At 44.9% G+C, this 18,781-nt stretch overlaps 2 protein-coding genes across 3 annotated transcripts in view; one reads left to right on the top strand and one right to left on the bottom strand.

Moving 5' to 3' along the window:
* Positions 1–18,781, top strand: part of ST7L (suppression of tumorigenicity 7 like) — an 843,199-nt gene that overhangs the window by 617,232 nt on the left and 207,186 nt on the right. Inside the window, exon 1 of one of the 2 annotated variants that reach the window (XM_050747399.1) lies at positions 10,295–10,299. The exons of the other annotated variant lie outside the window; for it this stretch is intronic. The gene's annotated coding sequence lies outside the window, so the exon portion shown is untranslated. Of the gene's footprint in view, positions 1–10,294; positions 10,300–18,781 lie in introns of those variants that run through there. 2 annotated transcript variants of the gene reach the window in all.
* On the bottom strand, positions 2,873–3,256 carry LOC126930522 (nuclear transport factor 2). The gene has a single exon (XM_050747643.1). The coding sequence runs from the start codon at positions 3,254–3,256 to the stop codon at positions 2,873–2,875; it is 384 nt and encodes a 127-aa protein (XP_050603600.1).

Here is an 18,781-nt window from a genome sequence, read left to right as displayed (position 1 = left end):
AGTATGGCCAGGCACGATGGCTTATGCCTGTAATCCCAGCACTTTGGGAGGCCAAAGTGGGCGGATCACTTGAGGTCAGGAGTTGGAGACTAGCATGGCCAATATGGTGAAACCCCATCTCTACTAAAAAATACGAAAATTAGCTGTGTGTGGTGGCCTGTGCCTGTAATCCCAGCTACCTGGGAGGCTGAGGTGGGAGAATTGCCTGAACCCAGGAGGTGGTGGTTGCAGTGAGCCGAGATCGAGCCACTGCACTCCAGCCTGGGTGACAGAGTAAGACCCTGTCTCAAAAAATAAAATAAAAATAAATAAAACCATACAGAGTATATCCTCTGACTATAATGTTATTAAACCCAGTAACAGAAAGATATGTGGAAAATCCCCAAATATTTGGAAATGAAATATGCTTCTTAATGACCTATGGGTAAAAGAAGAAACCACAAGGGCAATTAGAAAATATTTTGAATTGGATAAAAATAAAACACAATATTGCAAAATCTGTGAGAAGCAGTTAAGAATCAAGGAAATTAAGAGTATCAGATGCTTATAGTAGAAAAGAATGAAGATCTCAAATCAGTGATCTATGTTTCCATCTTATGAGACTAGAAAAAGAAAAGCAAAGTAAACCCAAAGTAAGCAATGGGAAGCAAAAATAAAGATGAACAAAATAATTAGAGAAAACCCCTCACCAGCCTGGACAACATGACAACATAGCAAGACTCCAACACTACAAAAAAAAAATTTTTTTAAATTAGCCAGGCATGGTGACATGTGCCTGAGGTCCCAGCTACTCAGGAGGCAGAGGCAGGAAGATCACTTGAGCCAGGGAGGTTGAGGCTGCAGTGAACTGTGATCCTGCCATTGCACTCCAACCTAGGTGACAGAGTGAGACCCAATCTCAAAAAAAAAAAATAAAAAAGAAAAGAAAAGAGAAGAAATAACCCCTCGACAATAGAGGAATCAATTACTCTAAAGCCAATTCTTTGAGAAGATAATATTGAAAAACTTCTCGTCAGACTGAATAGAAAAAAAAAGAAGACACACCAATATCAGGAATGAAAGAGGAAACATCACTACAGATGGTACAGATAATATAAAGATAATGAGGGAATATTCTGAACAAGTTTATGTCAATAAATTCAATAACTTGGAAGGAAGGGAAAAATTATTTTGAAAGGAAGACCGATGTTCACTCAAGAAGAACTAACCTGAATATTCATTATAATTATTAAGGAATTTGAATTCTGATTACAAACCTTTCCACAAAGAAAACTCCCAGCCAGATGGCTTCACTAGTGAATTCTATCAATCACTGAAGAAAGTAATGGTACAAACTGACATAAACTCTTCCAGAAAACAGGAGTAAATACTTTGCAACTTCTACTATGAGGTGAGCATTATCCTGTTTCCAAAACAAAGACAAAGATATAAGAATAAAAAAAAAAAAACTATAACCAATATCCCTCATAAACAGAGATGAAAAAAGTCCTTACACTATATTAACAAATCAAATTTAGAAATATGACAAAATAATAAGGAAAATGCATCGTGCTCAAATGGGGCTTATCCTACGAATTATGCAAGATTTGTTTAACATTCAAAAATTGACAATGTTGATTTATCATATGATTCAAGCAGAAAAAGAAAACAATATGATCATGTCAATAAATATAGAAAAGCATTTGACAAAATTCAACACCCATTTATAATAAAATTTCTCAGCAAACTAGGAATAGAAGGGAATTTCTTCAATCTAATGAAGAGTGCTTATGAAAAACCTTCACTTAATAACATAGTTAATGGTGAAGACTGAATGTTTTCCCCTAAAATTAGAAACAAGAGCAACATTGTCTGTTCTTGCCGCCTCTATTCAATATTAGAATAGCAGCCAGGTGCAATGAATGGCTCATGCCTATAATCCCAGCATTTTGGGAGGCTGAGGCGGAGGATCACTTGAGTCCAGGAGTTCGAGACCAGTCTAGGCAACATGGCGAGGCCCTGTCTCTACAAAAACAAACAAACCAACCCAATATTGTACTAGAGGTCTCAATCAGTGAAATAAGGGAATAAAAGTGAATTAAAAACTTCCAAATTAGAAAGGAAGAAGTCAAATTATCATTATTCACAGACAACATGATTATCTATGTAAAAAATCCAAAAGAAACTTTTAAGAAGCTACTGGAACCAAGAAGGATGTTTAGGAACATCACAGGATAAAAGGCTAATATACACATATCAGTTGTATTGTTTATATACTGTACTAGCAACAACCAACTATAAGTAGAAATTTAAAACAGTACCATTCATTGTATCATCAAAAACATGAAATACTTAGGGATAAGTTTTACAAAATATTTGTAAGACCTAAACTTGAGCACTTAAAACTATAAAATATTGTTTAGAAAATTTTAAGAAAACATACATAAATACACATATTTTCCATGTTCATAGATCAGAAGACTGAATTTTTTTTTAAAGAAAATTTTTGTGGTTTTATAGTATCATAAGGCATTGAGACATCTGAACAAATCAATGTCTGGGCGGTGAGGGAGCTGCTTTCTCCTTCACTTCTTTGGGTTACTAAAGCAACTTGTCAGTAGATTAAAACAAACAAACAAACAAAAAAAGGACAACTTTTGCATTACTTAAGTCTTTCCAAGGCACGCGCTGGTACAACACAAACTTCTCCTATCAGATGTAAGTAGTCTAGCGTCCAAACATCATGCACAACACCTCGGTGGCAGCAGCGCACTGTGCCCACTCCCGCTGCAGCCCTGCTTATTTGTGCATGTTATTTGGGGCATCTGGAGGAGTAGGAATAGTATTGGGAAGAGGAGGGAGGAGGAAACAGCGTTAGTGCCTGGCTGAGAGGTCAGCCGAAGTTGTGCAGGGCAAGCCTGAACATGTCATCGGTGCAAACCCAAGCAACCTGGATGTTCTTTAATAGGAACATCTGGTGGAACCCCATGATGGGGTCTTCATCTGCCTTAAGCTGGCCCACAACCATGCTAATGATGAAGCTATCTGGTATAGGCTGATGGTCCTGCGCCATGAGGCTGTGCTGGATTTTCTGGAACGGAAGGCTGGACAACTTCTCCACAATGGCAGCTTTCCCCTGGAACTGTTGTCCTTCCCATGTAAGGCATGACGCATCAATGTAAACTGCGCTTAGTTGCGTTCTATCGTTACCAAATAACTGGTAGTAATGTTGAATGAAGCTGGATCCAATCGGCTCCCAAACTGGCTTGTCTCCCATTCTTGAGCGTCACCTGGCCTCGCGGAGACCTGAGGGGCTGGCAAGATGGTGGCAGCGGTGGCAGCAACCCAGAGTGGTCCTGAATATTAAGATACCAGTTTTCAGGCCGGGTGCGGTGGCTCACGCCTGTAATCCCAACACTTTGGGAGGCCAAAGGAAGGTGGATGACCTGAGGTCAGGAGTTCGACACCAGCCTGACCAACATGGTGAAACCCCGTTTCTGGCCGGGCGCGGTGGCTCAAGCCTGTAATCCCAGCACTTTGGGAGGCCGAGACGGGCGGATCACGAGGTCAGGAGATCGAGACCATCCTGGCTAACACGGTGAAACTCCGTCTCTACTAAAAATACAAAAAACTAGCCGGGCGAGGTGGCGGGCGCCTGTAGTCCCAGCTACTCCGGAGGCTGAGGCAGGAGAATGGCGTAAACCCGGGAGGCGGAGCTTGCAGTGAGCTGAGATCGGCCACTGCACTCCAGCCCGGGCTACAGAGCAAGACTCCATCTCAAAAAAAAAAAAAAAAAAAAAGGAAACCCCGTTTCTACTAAAAATACAAAAACTATCCAGGCGTGGTGGCAGGTGCCTGTAATCCCAGCTACGTGGGAGGCTGAGGCAGGAGAATGGCTTGAACCCAGGAGGTGGAGGTTGCAGTGAGCCGAGATCACACTGTTGCACCCCAGCCTGGGTGACAAGAGCAAAAACTCGGTGGAAAAAAAAAAATCGGTTTTCCCAGAATTAAAACTATAGTTTCAATGCAAACCCCTTCAAAACCCAGCAAGATTTTTGCAGAACTTCACAAGCTAATTCTAAAACTGATATAAAAATATGAAGAACCTAGAAGAGTCAAAGCAAGTTTTAAAGAAAACAGTATTAGAAGGCTTTAAGACTTACTACAGTAATCAAGACAGTGTGGTGTTGCTGTAAGGACAGACACATACATCTAAGGAACAGAATTGAGAGTCTAGAAATACAGTTTCTTAGGTTAGGAATTCAGAGGCATCTTAGACTCATGGTTCTAGTTCAGGCCTTCTCCTGAGGTTGCACGTCAAGATGTTGGCTGAGGCTAGTCACCTGAATGCTTCACTGGGACTGGAGGATCTACTCCTAAAATGGCTCACTTACCTGTCTGGCAGGTAGCTGCTGGTGTTGCCATGAGGCTTCAGTTCTTCACCACCTAAGACTTCATAGAGTGGTTTGAGTTTTCAGCTGGCTTCCCTGGATGAGTGATCCAAGAGAGATCAAGATAGAGAGCAAGGTAGAAGCCAATGTTTTTATGACCTAATGTTGTTAACTTTTACTCCCTAATTTCTGCAAAATTGTATTGATTACACAAGTCAACCAAGGCAACCAATGCAGTAGGAGGGGACTACACAGAGGCCTGCATACAGGTGGTATTCATTAGGTGCCATCTTCAATTCTAGCTACCACAGGTTCTAAAGTAACTTAATGGAAAAGGGTAGTCTGTTCAATGAATCATGCTGGAACAATGGGATATCCACACAGAAAAAAATGGACCTCAGGCTGGGCGTGGTGGCTCAAGCCTGTAATCCCAGCACTTTGGGAGGCCGAGACGGGTGGATCACAAGGTCAGGAGATCGAGACCATCCTGGCTAACCCGGTGAAACCCCGTCTCTACTAAAAAATACAAAAAACTAGCCGGGCGAGGTGGCGGGTGCCTGTAGTCCCAGCTACTCGGGAGGCTGACGCAGGAGAATGGCGTAAACCCGGGAGGCAGAGCTTGCAGTGAGCTGAGATCCGGCCACTACACTCCAGCCTGGGCGACAGAGCGAGACTCCGTCTCAAAAAAAAAAAAAAAAAAAAAGTGGACCTCAACCTTTACCTCACACCATATGTAAAATTTAACTTGAAATAGATCATAGGCCTAAACATATGAGCTAAAACTATAAAACTTGTAAGAAGAAAACAAAGGAAAAAAAATCTATGCAAACCTGACATAAGGCAAAAGATTTCTTAAGACCTCAAAATCACAAACCATAAAAGAAGATAATGATTATTGGATTTCATCAAGACTAAAACTAACTCTTTGAAACGGTTATGAAAATGATGAGGCAGGCCAGGTGCGGTGGCTTGTGACTGTAATTCCAGCACTCTGGGAGGTTGAGGTGGGGAGATCATGAGGTCAGGAGTTCGAGATCAGCCTGGCCAACATGGCAAAACCCCATTTCTACTAAAAAACACAAAAATTAGCCAGACATGGTGGTGCGTGCCTGTAATCCTAGCTACTGGGGAGGCCAAGGCAGGAGAATCGCTTGAACCCAGGTGGTGGAGGTTGCAGTGACATGAGATCACGCCACTGCACTCCAGCCTGGGTGACAGAGCAAGACTCCCTCTCAAAAAAACAAAAACAAAACAAAACAAAAAAGGCTGAGTGTGGTGCTTCACGCCTGTAATCCCAGCACTTTTGGGAGGATCACCTGAGGTTGGGTGTTCAAGACCAGCCTGACCAACATGGAGAAATCCCGTCTCTACTAAAAATGCAAAATTAGCCGGGCATGGTGGCATGTGACTGTAATCCCAGTTACTCTGGAGACTGAGTCAGGAGAATCGCTTGAACCTCGGAGGCAGAGGTTGCAGTGAGCTGAGATCACCCCATTGCACTCCAGCCTAGGCAACAAGAGTGAAACTCCGTCTCGAAAACAAAAAAAAGAAAAAAAAAAAAAGAAAAAGAAAATGATGAGGCAAGGCACAGACTATGAGAAAATATATGCAAAACATAAATAAGGGAGTTATATTCTAAATATATAGAAAACATTTACAGCTCAGTAATATAAAACAAATAACCTGATAAAAATGAGCGAAATATTTGAACAGACATTGCAGTAAATAAGATATATACATTTTTAAAACAAACACATCGTAAGATGCTCAACGTAATTATTTGAAAAATGAAATTTAAAAATACAGTAAGATACCACTGGCCACCCACTAGCATAACTAAAATTAAAAAGAATGGCAGGCCGGGCGCGGTGGCTCAAGCCTGTAATCCCAGTACTTTGGGAGGCCGAGACGGGCGGATCACGAGGTCAGGAGATCGAGACCATCCTGGCTAACACAGTGAAACCCCGTCTCTACTAAAAAATACAAAAAACTAGCCGGGCGAGGTGGCGGGCGCCTGTAGTCCCAGCTACTTGGGAGGCTGAGGCAGGAGAATGGCGTAAATCTGGGAGGCGGAGCTTGCAGTGAGCTGAGATCCGGCCACTGCACTCCAGCCCGGGCGGCAGAGCAGAGCGAGACTCTGTCTCAAAAAAAAAAAAAAAAAAGAATGGCAATACTAAAAATTGGTGGCTATGTGGAGATGACTGGAGCTTTCATGTACAATTGGTGGGAGTGTAAAATGCTTCAGCCACTTTAGAAAATAGTTTTGCAGTTTCTTACAACATTAAAAGTATATTTTCTGATATGATCCAGCAATTCCATTTCTAGCTATGCACCCAAGAGAAATGAAAATATAGTCACACAGACTTGAACAAATATTCCTAACAGCTTAATTCAAAATAGCCCAAACTGGGAAAAAGTCCAAATGTCTATGGACAAGAGAAAGGGTAAACAAATTGCGGTACAACCGGACAATGCAGTATCAGCAATAAAAAAGCCGGGTGCGATGGCTCACACCTGTAATCCCAACACTTTGGGAGGCCAAGGTGCGTGGATCACCTGAGGTCAGGAATTCGAGACCAGCCTGGCCAACATGGTGAAACCCCGTCTCTATTAAATAAATACAAAAATTAGCCGAGTGTGATGGCAGGTGCCTGCAATCTCAGCTACTCTCGGGAGGCTGAGGCAGGAGAATCGCTTGAACCCAGGAGGCGGAGGTTGCAGTGAGCTGAAATCGTGCCACTGCACTCCAGCCTGGGCGACAGAACGAGACTCCATCTCACCAAAAAAAAAAAAAAAAAAAAAAAAGAAAGAAAAGTAAACTACTGATCTTTCCAACAATAGGGAGGAGTCTCAACAACATTAAGCTAAGTGAAAGTCAGACACAGAGCTCATAGTGTATGATTCCATTGATATGAAACTCCAGAAAATACAAAAACATAATCTCTAGTAGAAGAAAGCAGCCCAGCGGTTGCCTAGAACTCAGGTGTGTGGGATGGGGTGAGTAGAGGGACACAGGGTAGTCTGGGATGAGGGCACAAGGTGATTGTTGAGGACATGGAAATGTTCTGCATCTTGATCATGGTAGTGGAGTGTGAATGTGTCAAAATGTATCTAAATATCCACTTAAAGTGGGTGCATTTTATTGCATGTAAACTATACTTCAACAAAGTTGAATTTTTTAAAAAATAAGAAGGCATAGCTTTCCAACGAGTTTCAATTTGAATAAACAATATCTGCAGCTTTTGTGCCTTCCCATGTGTACACCCACAGGGCCCTGGGCCTTCCTGCGTTGAGACTTTCTCGGGTGCCACAGGGCCTGGCATTGAGAGGAATCCAAGGTTAACACCATTAGCCCGCGTGGATTGCGGGCCGCGAAGCCGGCAGAGGAAGCGCTAGTTTAGTCACAGCTGCAGGCCTCAGCGGTCGCAATCCTGCCACGAGGGGTTGCTGCGCACCCGGAGGCCAGAGGTCCAGACGACAGACCCCAGACGCGTCCTTCCCACCTGCTCCCGGAGGACCCCGAACGCCGCGCCCACTCGGCGGAAGCCGCCGCATCTCGAACCTGCGTTAATCGGGGTCTGCGGGACCTACACGATGGACGCGGGCCACCACGGGCCACCAGGCCCCAGGAGCGAGAGAGGAGCCCGGCGGGCAAGAGCAGCCTAGGGCGTGCGCCCGTCGCGGGGGTTGGAAAGGAGAAGCCTCTGCCGGGCGAGGGGACTTGCGAGGAGAAGACCCCTCCCAGCCCAACCAGGGTTGGGGACTGGTGACCCGCAAGGGCCCGTCGAGTTTGACTGATCCGCGCTGGGGCTCAGCCCTCTGCCTTCCGCTGTGGAGTCGCCCGGGGAGCCAGGAGCAGTGGGGCTGCCTCTCCCTTTTCCCCCAGCCCCAGAGCTGCCCCTCACTCGGGACAGACCCGCTGCTCGGAATCGCCCACGAGCCTCCCAGGCCCCCACCGCACCCCTCTGTCGCCCACAGAAGAGCATTTTGTGGACACCGCCCACGACAGGGAGGTCTCTCTTGGAGACGCAGTCCGTCCCCGCAAATCTCCTGCGGACTCCACCGCTCTGGGAGGGACTCGGCCAGGCCCTCCCTGTCCCGCCGCCCGGGCCGGATGGTCCTTTTTCGATGCCTTTCTACTAATCAGAGGGAGGGAGGGAAGGGGACGCTCGCAGCTGCCCCCTTCTTGTTTGTTTGTTTTTGAGACGGAGTCTCGCTCTGTCCCCCAGGCGAGAGTGCAGTGGCGCGATCACGGCTCACTGCAGCCTCCGCCTCCCAGGTTCAAGCAATTCTCCTGCCTCAGCCTCCTGAGTAGCTGGGGTTACAGGCGACCGCCACCACGCCCGGCTCGCAGCTGCCTCCTTCTGAGTAAAGCGGGGGGAAGAGTCCCTGGGAGTAACTGTCCAGCCTGGGGCGGGGCGAGTGTGCTAGTATTGGTGGTTGGGGATTGTGGGGAGTGTTGGGAGAGCTGCAGTCCGCATTCCTCACCCTGGAGACCAAACACTCTCCCGAAATCTTGCACACACACTCTCAGTCTCGCCTGACCCAACACGTGCGCGCGCACACACCCCTGCACCCCACCCGGGACCCACTGAACCTCCCTCTCTCACATCTTCTAATTGACTAATATCTACAATTGCAACCAATTTTTTTCTATTATTAACTTAGTTAAAAGATTTTTCCGGAGGGATTATTGATGTCGGCTTACCAGCAGCTTAATCTTTAACAATCAGTAACTAAAAGCAAACAACGGGTCGGGCGCGGTGGCTCTCGCCTGTAATCCCAGCACTTTGGGAGGCTGAGGCGGGCGGATCACGAGGAGGTCAGGAGATCGAGACCATCCCGGCTAACACGGTGAAACCCCATCTCTACTAAAATACAAAAAATTTAGCCGGGCGTGGTGGCGGACGCCTGTAGTCCCAGCTACTCGGGAGGCTGAGGCAGGAGAATGGCATGAACCCGGGAGGCGGAGCTTGCAGTGAGCTGAGATCGCGCCACTGCACTCCAGCCTGAGCGACAGAACGAGACTCCGTCTTAAAAATAAATAAATACATACATACATAAAATACATACATACATACATACATACATACATACATACATACAAGCAACGTTTGCAGCCTCATGGTCGCGTGCTGCCCAGCTAGTGCGTGTGCGCCGCGGCAGCGGAGAGCCAGGAGAGACGTCTCCAGGTGGGAGCGACTGAGAGAACCTCGGCCCTCCAGCCTTTAAGGCTGCCCCAGGTATCACTCCCAAGGAGAAAAAGTCAACGCTCCAGTCCGCTTGGCTATCATGTTTCCTGCGCAGTACTTGGCGAGAGCTTACGAGTGGAGCTCGGCAGCAGCTCACGCTGCTCCTGGTTTTTGGACCATCATCCTTGGGAACTCTGGGAGTCCCATAGCTGCCCCGACTGGTCCCGTGAGTCTAAGGGAGTTACCTTTTCAGCATCTGCCTTTCGACCCTCGCTGAAAAACCCATCGGAGGACATGCTCCTCACTCGCACTCTCCACTGTGGCCTAGGCTCTGGGCGGAGCACCAGGCTGGGTCTGGGAATCCACGTGCAGAAAAAGAAGTTAAAGAGAAACTTGATCCTGGGCCAGAGTGAAAGGGAAGACCAAAGACCCCCAAATCCCTGACAGCCAAAGGGCAGGAATAACTTGAGAGCAGATTCCAGCTCACCCCACCCCAGCAGCCCCTCCCTCCTAGGTGGTATGGCCTCCTCCCTTTCTCTCCAATTCCAGGACATGGGTCCTCCGGAATTGCCACAGTTCATCTCCAAACTCCTCTTCCAGCCTTTCCTCACAGTTGGCCAAGATTCGGACGGTGACCCCTAAAAAAAAAAAAAAAATTATTAACCCAAAGCTCCAGTAAGTGTTCAGTGTTTGCTTTTGTGTGAATACAGCCGTAATACGGACTTGAGTAGAGGGGTTATGGGCCTTGGAGAAGGCAGCATGTTGGGATTCTGGGCCTTCAGAGTCCTTCAAACAGCACATGGGCAGATGCACGGGGCCAGTGCTGCCACCCATTGTAGCCAGATGGTGGGAGAGAAAAAAAGCAATCATCCGTTAAGGAATGGAGAACCCAGAGTTGGAAACTATCCTTATCCTCCTCCTTCCCTCTCTGCACCCCCAGGCAACCACTGCTTTTGGCCCAAGGGCTATTATTTCTTACCTGGATTATTGTCAAAACATCTGTTTTATTGCCCAGTCTTCAGTGTCACCCACCCATCGGGTCTTAACAGCTTCATCTCTAAGGTGGCAATCTGCCTCTGCCCTTGCCCTTGAGCCCTTGCGGGGTTCTCCATTGTCTTTAAGATAAAACTCAAACTGTACAGCAACCAGCTTCTTTCTGAGCTCAGCCTTGGCCAACTTTCAGCCTCATCTCTGCCATCTCTCCTTACCCTTGTACTCTAGCCATTGCTAACTACTTACTTGAATTTGCCTCAAGTGTTCTTTGCAAATGCTTTTCCCTCAGCATTTGCACTCCTTTCCCTCCAACACACACACACACACACACACACACACACACACACACACACACGCTTTTTGCCTGGCTGATTCCCACTCAAATTTAAAGACCTTCTCATGGCTGGGTGCAGTAGCGCACGCCTGTAATCCCAGCACTTTGGGAGGTCCAGGCAGAGGACCACTTGAGGTCCGAAGTTCGAGACCAGCCTGGCCAACATGGTGAAACTCCATCTCTACTAAAAATACAAAAATTAGCAGGGAATGGTGGCACATGCCTGTAATCCCAGCTACTCGGGAGGCTGAGGCAGGAGAATCGCTTGAACCCAGGAGATGAAGGTTGCAGTTAACTGAGACTGCACCACTGCACTCCAGCCTGGGTGACAAGAGTGAGACTCCGTCTCAAAAAACAAAAACAAAAACAAAAACAAAACTTCCTCAGGATGCCTCCCTCATGCTGGATTTGGGTTCCTCTACCCTCATTCCTGCCCCAGAGCATGGAGGAGACACCTCTGTCACAGCACTTACTACCCAGTCTATCCGCTGGCGTCTTACCCCTTCCCTAAACACTAATTTTGAAGTGTTTGGACTCTGGACAGCCAATCCTCAAGGAGATGACCAGAACACATCTCATGGGTGATGGAGGGATGTGAGTGTTACAGCTAAGCAGACCTGGGCTCAAAGTCTTAGATTCCTTGTCTGTAAATTGAGAATGGTAATGTTTATCATATGGAATTAGTGTGGTAATTAAATGAGATAATTCACATTTTAAAAGTCTGCCCCTCAAATGTCATTTACTACATGCTTTTTCCTGGTCCTGGACTCCCAGCCCATGAGACAGCTATTGAATGCCCTCAGGCTTTCTTTCTCCTCTGAGCATCTGCCTCTGTAAACTGGTGTTAGCAACCTTACCTCACAAGTCCCTGTGGGAATTAAATGATTCAAGGTATGTGTAATAAGTTTATTGAATTACAAGCCAGAGACACTGTGTGTGTGTGTGTTTTTTTTTAATCACACTTTCACCTTTTTTTTAACTTTTAAGTTCAGAGGCATAAGTGCAGGTTTGTAACACAGGTAAACTTGTGTCATGGGGGTTTGTTGTACAGATTATTTCATCCCCCAGATATTAATCCTGGTGTCCATTAGTTATTTTTCCTGATCCTCTCCCTTCTCCCACCCCCGACCCTCCCCAAAGCCCCACTGTGTGTTGTTTCCCTCTATGTGTCCATGCGATCTCATCATTTAGCTCCCATTTACAAGTGAGAACATGTGGCATTTGGTTTTCTGTTCCTGTGTTAGTTTGCTAAGGATAATGGCCTCTAGTTCCAGCCATGTCCCTGCAAAGGACATGATCTTGTTCTTTTTTATGGCTGCATAGTACTCGTGGTGTATATGTACCATATTTTAAAAATCCAGTCTATCATTGATGGGCATTTAGGCTGACTCCATGTCTTTGCTACTGTGAATAGTGCTGCAATGAACATTCACATGCATGTATCTTTATGGTAGAATGATTTATATTCCTTTGGGTGTATACCCAGCAATGGGATTGGTGGGTCGAATGGTATTTCTGTTTTTAGGTCTTTGAGGAATTGCCACACTGCTTTCCACAATGGTTGAACTAATTTACACTCCCACCAACAGTGTATAAGCATTCCCTTTTCTCCAAAACCTTGCCCCACCTTGTTTTTTGATTTTGTAATAGTAGCCATTCTGACTGGTGTGAGAAGGTATATCACTGTGGTTTGATTTGCATTTCTCTAATGATCAGTGATATTGAGCTTTTTTTCGTATGTTTGTTGGCTACATGTGCGTCTTCTTTTGAAAAGTGTTTGTTCATGTCCTTTGCCTACCTTTTAATTTTTTTCCTTGTAAATTTGTTTAAGTTTTTTATAGATGCTGGATATTAGATCTTTGTTGGATGCATAGTTTGCAAAAATGTTCTCTCATTCTGTAGGTTGTCAGTTTACTCTGTTGATAGTTTCTTTTGCTGTGCAGAAGCTGTTTAGTTTAATTAGATCCCATTTGTTGATTTTTGTTTTTGTTGTAATTGCTTTTGGTGTCTTCATCATGAAATCTTTCCCATGCCTATGTCCTGAATGGTATTGCCTAGGTTGTCTTCCAGGGTTCTTATAGTTTTGGGTTTTACATTTAAATCTTTAATCCGTCTTGAGTTGATTTTAGTATATGGTGTAAGGAAGCAGTCTAGTTTCAATATTTAGTATATGGCTAGCCAGTTCTCCCAGCACCACTTATTGAATAGGGAATCCTATCCCATTGCTTGTTTTTGTCAGGTTTGTGGAAGATCAGATGGTTGTAGGTGTGTGGTCTTATTTCTAGATTCTCTATTCTGTTCCATTGATCTATGTGCTTGTTTCTGTACCAGTGCCATGTTATTTCAGTTACTGTAGCCCTGTGGTATAGTTTGAAGTCAGGTAGCGTGATGCCTCCAGCTTTGCTCTTTTTGCTTAGGATTGCCTTGGCTATTCCACACCTTCACCTTTAATCCCAACATGTGGACTCATATCTGTGGTTCTGGATGAAATCTCGGGCAGCTTCTGTGTATTTTTCTGGTTGCTTTCAGGTAATAGTCCTGGTCACTTTCATGCATAAGAAGAGGGAAAAAAATAATTTGTTAATATTTACCTTAGAGTAATCCTCCTTATCCTCAGGGGATGCATTCCAAGAGCTCCAATGAATGCCTGAAACCAGGGACAGCACTGAACCCTGTATATATAGTACTATGCTTTTTCCTATACATACCGATGATAAATTTCCATTTACAAATTAGACATAGTAAGAGATTAACAACAATGATAATAAAATAGAACAATTACAACCATATACTATAATAAAAGTTATATAAATATGATCTTTTCAATCATCTGAAGTTGGCTTGGGCATTTTGGTTTCTGTTGGTTGGAAGGGCCAGGAGTTGCTATAGATGTGAAGTGGGGGAGAATTTGTGTGTGAAGTGGAGGAGAATGTGTGTGTGTGTGTGTGTGTGTGTGTGTGTGTATCTGTACCTCTGGCTATCTCTCCTTCCAGGCAAAATATTGAATATTGAAATATCAATATTCTCAGACCATGGTTGACTACAGGTAACCATATGGTTGACTACTAAAACCATAGAAGGTGAAACCTCAGATAGAAGGGGACTATTGTAATATATTCATATTAGTGTGAGAAAAAAATACTTTTTGTTTGTTTTTTATTATTCTTTAAGTTCTAGGGTACATGTGCACAACGTTTATACATTTGCTATACATTTGCTACATATGTATACATGTGCCCTGTTGGTTTACTGCACCCATTAACTCGTCATTTACATTAGGTATATCTTCTAATGCTATCCCTCCCCCTCCCCCCATCCCATGACAGGCACTGGTATGTGATGTTTCCCACCCTGTGTCCAAGTGTTCTCATTGTTCAGTTCCCACCTATGAGTGAGAACATGCAGTGTTTGGTTTTTAACTACTACAGTCCTCATTTCTATAACTGGTCATATGGTCACAGCTGGTATTTTTAACTTCAGTCTGTATTATTCAGTCCATATTACCTTTGCTTTCCGCAAACACTTCACCTAATACAGTCGCTGAATGATAGCTCTGTCACATAATTTACTGATGTATCATTAACCTAGGTGGATAAATTGCCTTTTAAACCCACAGAGTCCAACGCTACGGGGCTAGAAAGCAAAAATTTCTCTAATGGATCACTAGGAGTAACAATGAGAGGAGCCATTTCTACTTCAAATCTTTGATTTTCAGACTCATGAATCCTGACTATGAGAAAAACAGCACTACATACTGGTCGCTGATTCAGGGCATTGCGAAAGACATTGCATCAGCCCAGTGTTAGCACTCAGCTGGCATTGTGCCTGACCCCAGAAAGATCATTCTTTTTAGGCCATTTACTCCAGGGCAATCAGCACATTGTAAGACCTGTGAATTCTATGATCATAAGCCCATTGCCATGTTTTATTTGCTGTCAGATGAGTTCCCTGGTAAGAAGCTATGCTTAGTGCAATACTATAACAATGAAAAAGATATTCTGTAAGTTGGTGTTTTGGGCAGCAGCATGTGGACTGGAAAGAGAAGTCCACATCCAAAGTGAGTGTCTACTAGGAGAAGTGTTGCCTCTCTCATGATGAAAGTGTTCCAATGTCATCAATCCGCCATCAAGTGGTGGCTGTTCAGTCTGGGGAATACTGCCTTCTTCAGGGTTCAATGTTGGTCTCTGCCCTTAGCAGATTGGGCACTCAGCAGTGCCTGGAGACAGATCAAATTTGATGAGTGGAAGCCCGTGTCGCTGTGCCATGCATACTTTCTACCCTCACCACTGTGTACACGTTGATCATGAGCCACTGGCAAAAGACAGGGATGACTGGAGAAAATGGCTGGGGAAAGAATGTGGCATCTTAGTGGTCTGATTTTTAAAATCCTCCTCTACTGAAGTTGTACTTTGGCGAGCATTCATGTAATACATGAATATTTTCACACTTTGTGTCAGCTCATGACTGTTGATTTGCATAGTTCTTCTCCAGACTTCCTTATCATCAGTTTTCCAAATATGTTCCCTCCAATACCCTAAGTATCCATACCCTGAAAGTCAAACCTTTAGCCAGCCGCAGCACACGCACACAATTTGTGGCTGTATCTGGGGTTGGCCTAGGCATCTTGGTTTCTGTTGGTCGGAAGGGCCAGGAGTTGCTATAGATGTGAAGTGGGGGAGAATTTGTGTGTGAAGTGGAGTAGAATGTGTGTGTGTGTGTGTGTGTGTGTGTGTGTGTGTATCTGTACCTCAAGTATCTCTCCTTCCAGGCAAAATGAACAACCATATGTACTGCTCAAAATTCTGCAGAATGGTGGGATTTTCCTTTACCACTATCGTTTAGGGTCTTCTCTGAGTAGGGCAGCAGTGCTGCAATTATCTTCCATATGGTTGATAAACCATTGAGGAAGGAGATTGAAGGTGTAACGCTGGCCCTACCTGTTGAAAGTAAACTGCTTCGGTGATCTTTCCTAACAGATATAAAGAATAGGCTGGGCACAGTGGCTCACACCTATAATCTCAGCACTTTGGGAGGCCAAGTGGGGGCAGATCACCTGAGGTCAGGAGTTTGAGACCACCCTGGCCAATATGGTGAAACCCCTGTTTCTCCTAAAAATACAAAAATTAGCCAGACATGGTGGCAGGTGCCTGTAATCTCAGCTACCCAGGAGGCTGAGGCAGAAGAATCACTAGAACCCAGGAGGCAGAGGCTGCAGTGAGCCGAGATTGAGCCACTGCACTCCAGCCTGGGTGACAGGGCAAGACTCTGTCTCAAAAAAATAAACATAAAAATAAATAAGTAAACATTTCTTTATTCAATAATAGCCAGGCCATTAGTTGCATACCAAGTACCAAAACCATCTTTGCTCCAGTAAAGAAACCACATCTGGGCTGGGTGCAGTGGCTCACATCTGTAATCTCAGCACTTTGGGAGGCTGAGACAGGCAGATTACTTGAGCCCAGGAGCTTGAGATCAGCCTGGACAACACAGCAAAACCCCATCTCTACAAGAAATACAAAAATTAGCCAGGCATGGTGGTGCACACTTGTAGTCCCAGCTACTCGGGAGGATGAGGTGAGAGGATAACCTGAGCCTACGGAGGCTGAGGCTGCAGTAAGCCATGATGGCACCACTGCACTCTAGCCTGAGTGACAGAGTGAGACCCTGCCTCAAAAAAAAAAAAAAAAAAAAAAAAAAAGGAGGAAAAAAGAAATCACATCTGGAACAGAGGCTAAAATTGGAGCCACCCTGATTAGGTTTGTGATAATCCACTGTCATTCTTTAAGGTCCATCTGTATTCTGCGAGTTGAAAGAAGATATGGTACAAATCACCACTACTACATCTTTCAAGTTCTTATGGTGACACTAATCTCTGGAACAAAATTGCTTTGGGCTTACTATTTTGGTAGGTACAGGCCATTCTAGAGGCTTCCACCTGGCATTTTCCACCATAGTAGCTCTCATTGCATGAGTCAGTGGAATTGCCAATATGAGATGGAAATAGGAGTGACTCTTCTCACTGTCATCCCTAATGATTCACCAGCAAAATGTTAATTCCTGTTCCCAAGACTCTGGGCCCCACTGATTTAGTGGTATTGGGTTCTAAGAGAAGAATGTCTCCACCATGGGGCACAACAGTGACTCCTACTACACTCAAGTCAAGACTGGCCATGTTGGTTTTCAGAAATTTCACCCCTGGAGCTACAGGAAATAAGGGTTTCTTTCTTTCTTTCTTTTTTTAATGATTTTTATTTTTATTTTTTCTGAGATGGAGCTTTGCTCTTGTTGCCCAAGCTGGAGTGCAATGGCAGAATCTTGGCTCACCGCAACCTCCACCTCCCAGGTTCATGTGTTTCTCCTGCCTCAGCCTCCCGAGTGGCTGGGAATACAGGCATGCGCCACCACGCCCAGCTAATTTTGTATTTTTAGTAGAAATGGGATTTCTCCGTGTTGGTCAGGCTGGTCTCAAACTTCCGACCTCAGGTGATCCACCCACCTTGGCCTCTGAAAGTGCTGGGATTACAGGCATGAGCCACCGCGCCCAGCCTTATGATGATTTTTAAACTTTTATTTATGTATGTATTTATTTACAGACAGAGTCTCACTCTGTCGCCCAGGCTGGAGTGCAGTGGTGCGATCTCAGCTCACCTTGGCTTCCTGGGTTCAAGTGATTCTCCTGCCTCACTCATCCTCCTGAGTAGCTGGGATTACAAGCATGTGCCACCATGCCCGGTTAATTTTTGTGTTTTTGGTAGAGACGGGGGTTCCACCACTTTGGCCGGGCTGGTCTCGAACTACTGACCTCAGGTGATTCCCCCGCCTTGACCTCCCAGACTACTGGGATTACAGGCTTGAGCCACAGCGCCTAGCCAAATAAGGGTTTCTTTTAAGGCAATAATAGAAGCATCCAGCTCCTGTAATCAAACTTTGAGCTTGGTATTTAAAGTCCTGAGCACATCATTTTCTTCCTCTACGTGTTTGAGTACACCTAGAAGCAATCAACGAATGCTCCTATACTCTCTGTTTCCGTTAAAATGTTTAGTGGGGGCAACTACTTGGCCAGCCAAAGACTTGCCTTTAAAGACATTTGTATTACAGGTGACTACGGGTGATAATTCATGTATCTCTCTTGCCACTGCATGCCATGATTTATCAGTGTCACCTATACCGATGGTAATAGGATCATTAATGCCTTTAAATCTAACCAGGTCAGTTCACAATTTTTATCCCTAATGTTCTATTCCTCTGGAGCCATTTCCAGTACCTACTTGATGTTTATTATTGATACTAATGGTATTGGTCAGGGTTCCATCAGGGAAGGAGAACCACTAAGCATGTTGTGTAATAAGAGATTTATTATGGGAAGATTTATTATGGGAAGGTGGCTTTACAGAATTGCTGGAGAAACTGGGAGAGTAAAGGTTTGAATGAAGAAGTTGGAGGACCAGAGAAAAGCCACTAATCAAACTTTCAGGACTCAGGAATGCCAGCTGCTGGAGCAGGATCCTAGAGAGAAGAGTTTATAAAAGTCTATTGCCTCTGATTCTGGGGTTGGCGTGGGCTTTTTAGTTTTTGCTGGTCGGAAGGGTCAGGATTTGCCAAGTAAGGCTAAATGTGGTGAGAATAAGTATAACCTGGAACCTGCTGACAATTCTAACCTATGACAGTTGCTAAGTAACTGTGGCAGCTGCTTCACTTCTCTGCCTTACAAATCATTCACAAGTTAATCTTCTGGCCAACTCTAAACCAGAACCATGCAGGGGATGGGATTCTGGGAAATGTAGCTCCAGCTTACCCAAACTGACACAAGACAAGACTACCACATGCCATTTATTTAGCTGCTTGATATTGAATGAATTATTTAATGTCTATGAGTCTGTCTCTCTAAGTCT

This window comes from Macaca thibetana, chromosome 1, assembly GCF_024542745.1.
Source record: "Macaca thibetana thibetana isolate TM-01 chromosome 1, ASM2454274v1, whole genome shotgun sequence".
Lineage (NCBI taxonomy): Eukaryota > Metazoa > Chordata > Mammalia > Primates > Cercopithecidae > Macaca > Macaca thibetana.
The sequence above is the reverse complement of the archived record's forward strand: the minus strand, read 5'-3'. Positions and strand labels throughout refer to the sequence as shown.

What these genes read in the sequence shown, in the direction of transcription:
- LOC126930522 (XM_050747643.1), bottom strand. Translation starts at nt 3,256, where the DNA reads ATGGGAGACAAGCCAGTTTGGGAGCCGATTGGATCCAGCTTCATTCAA.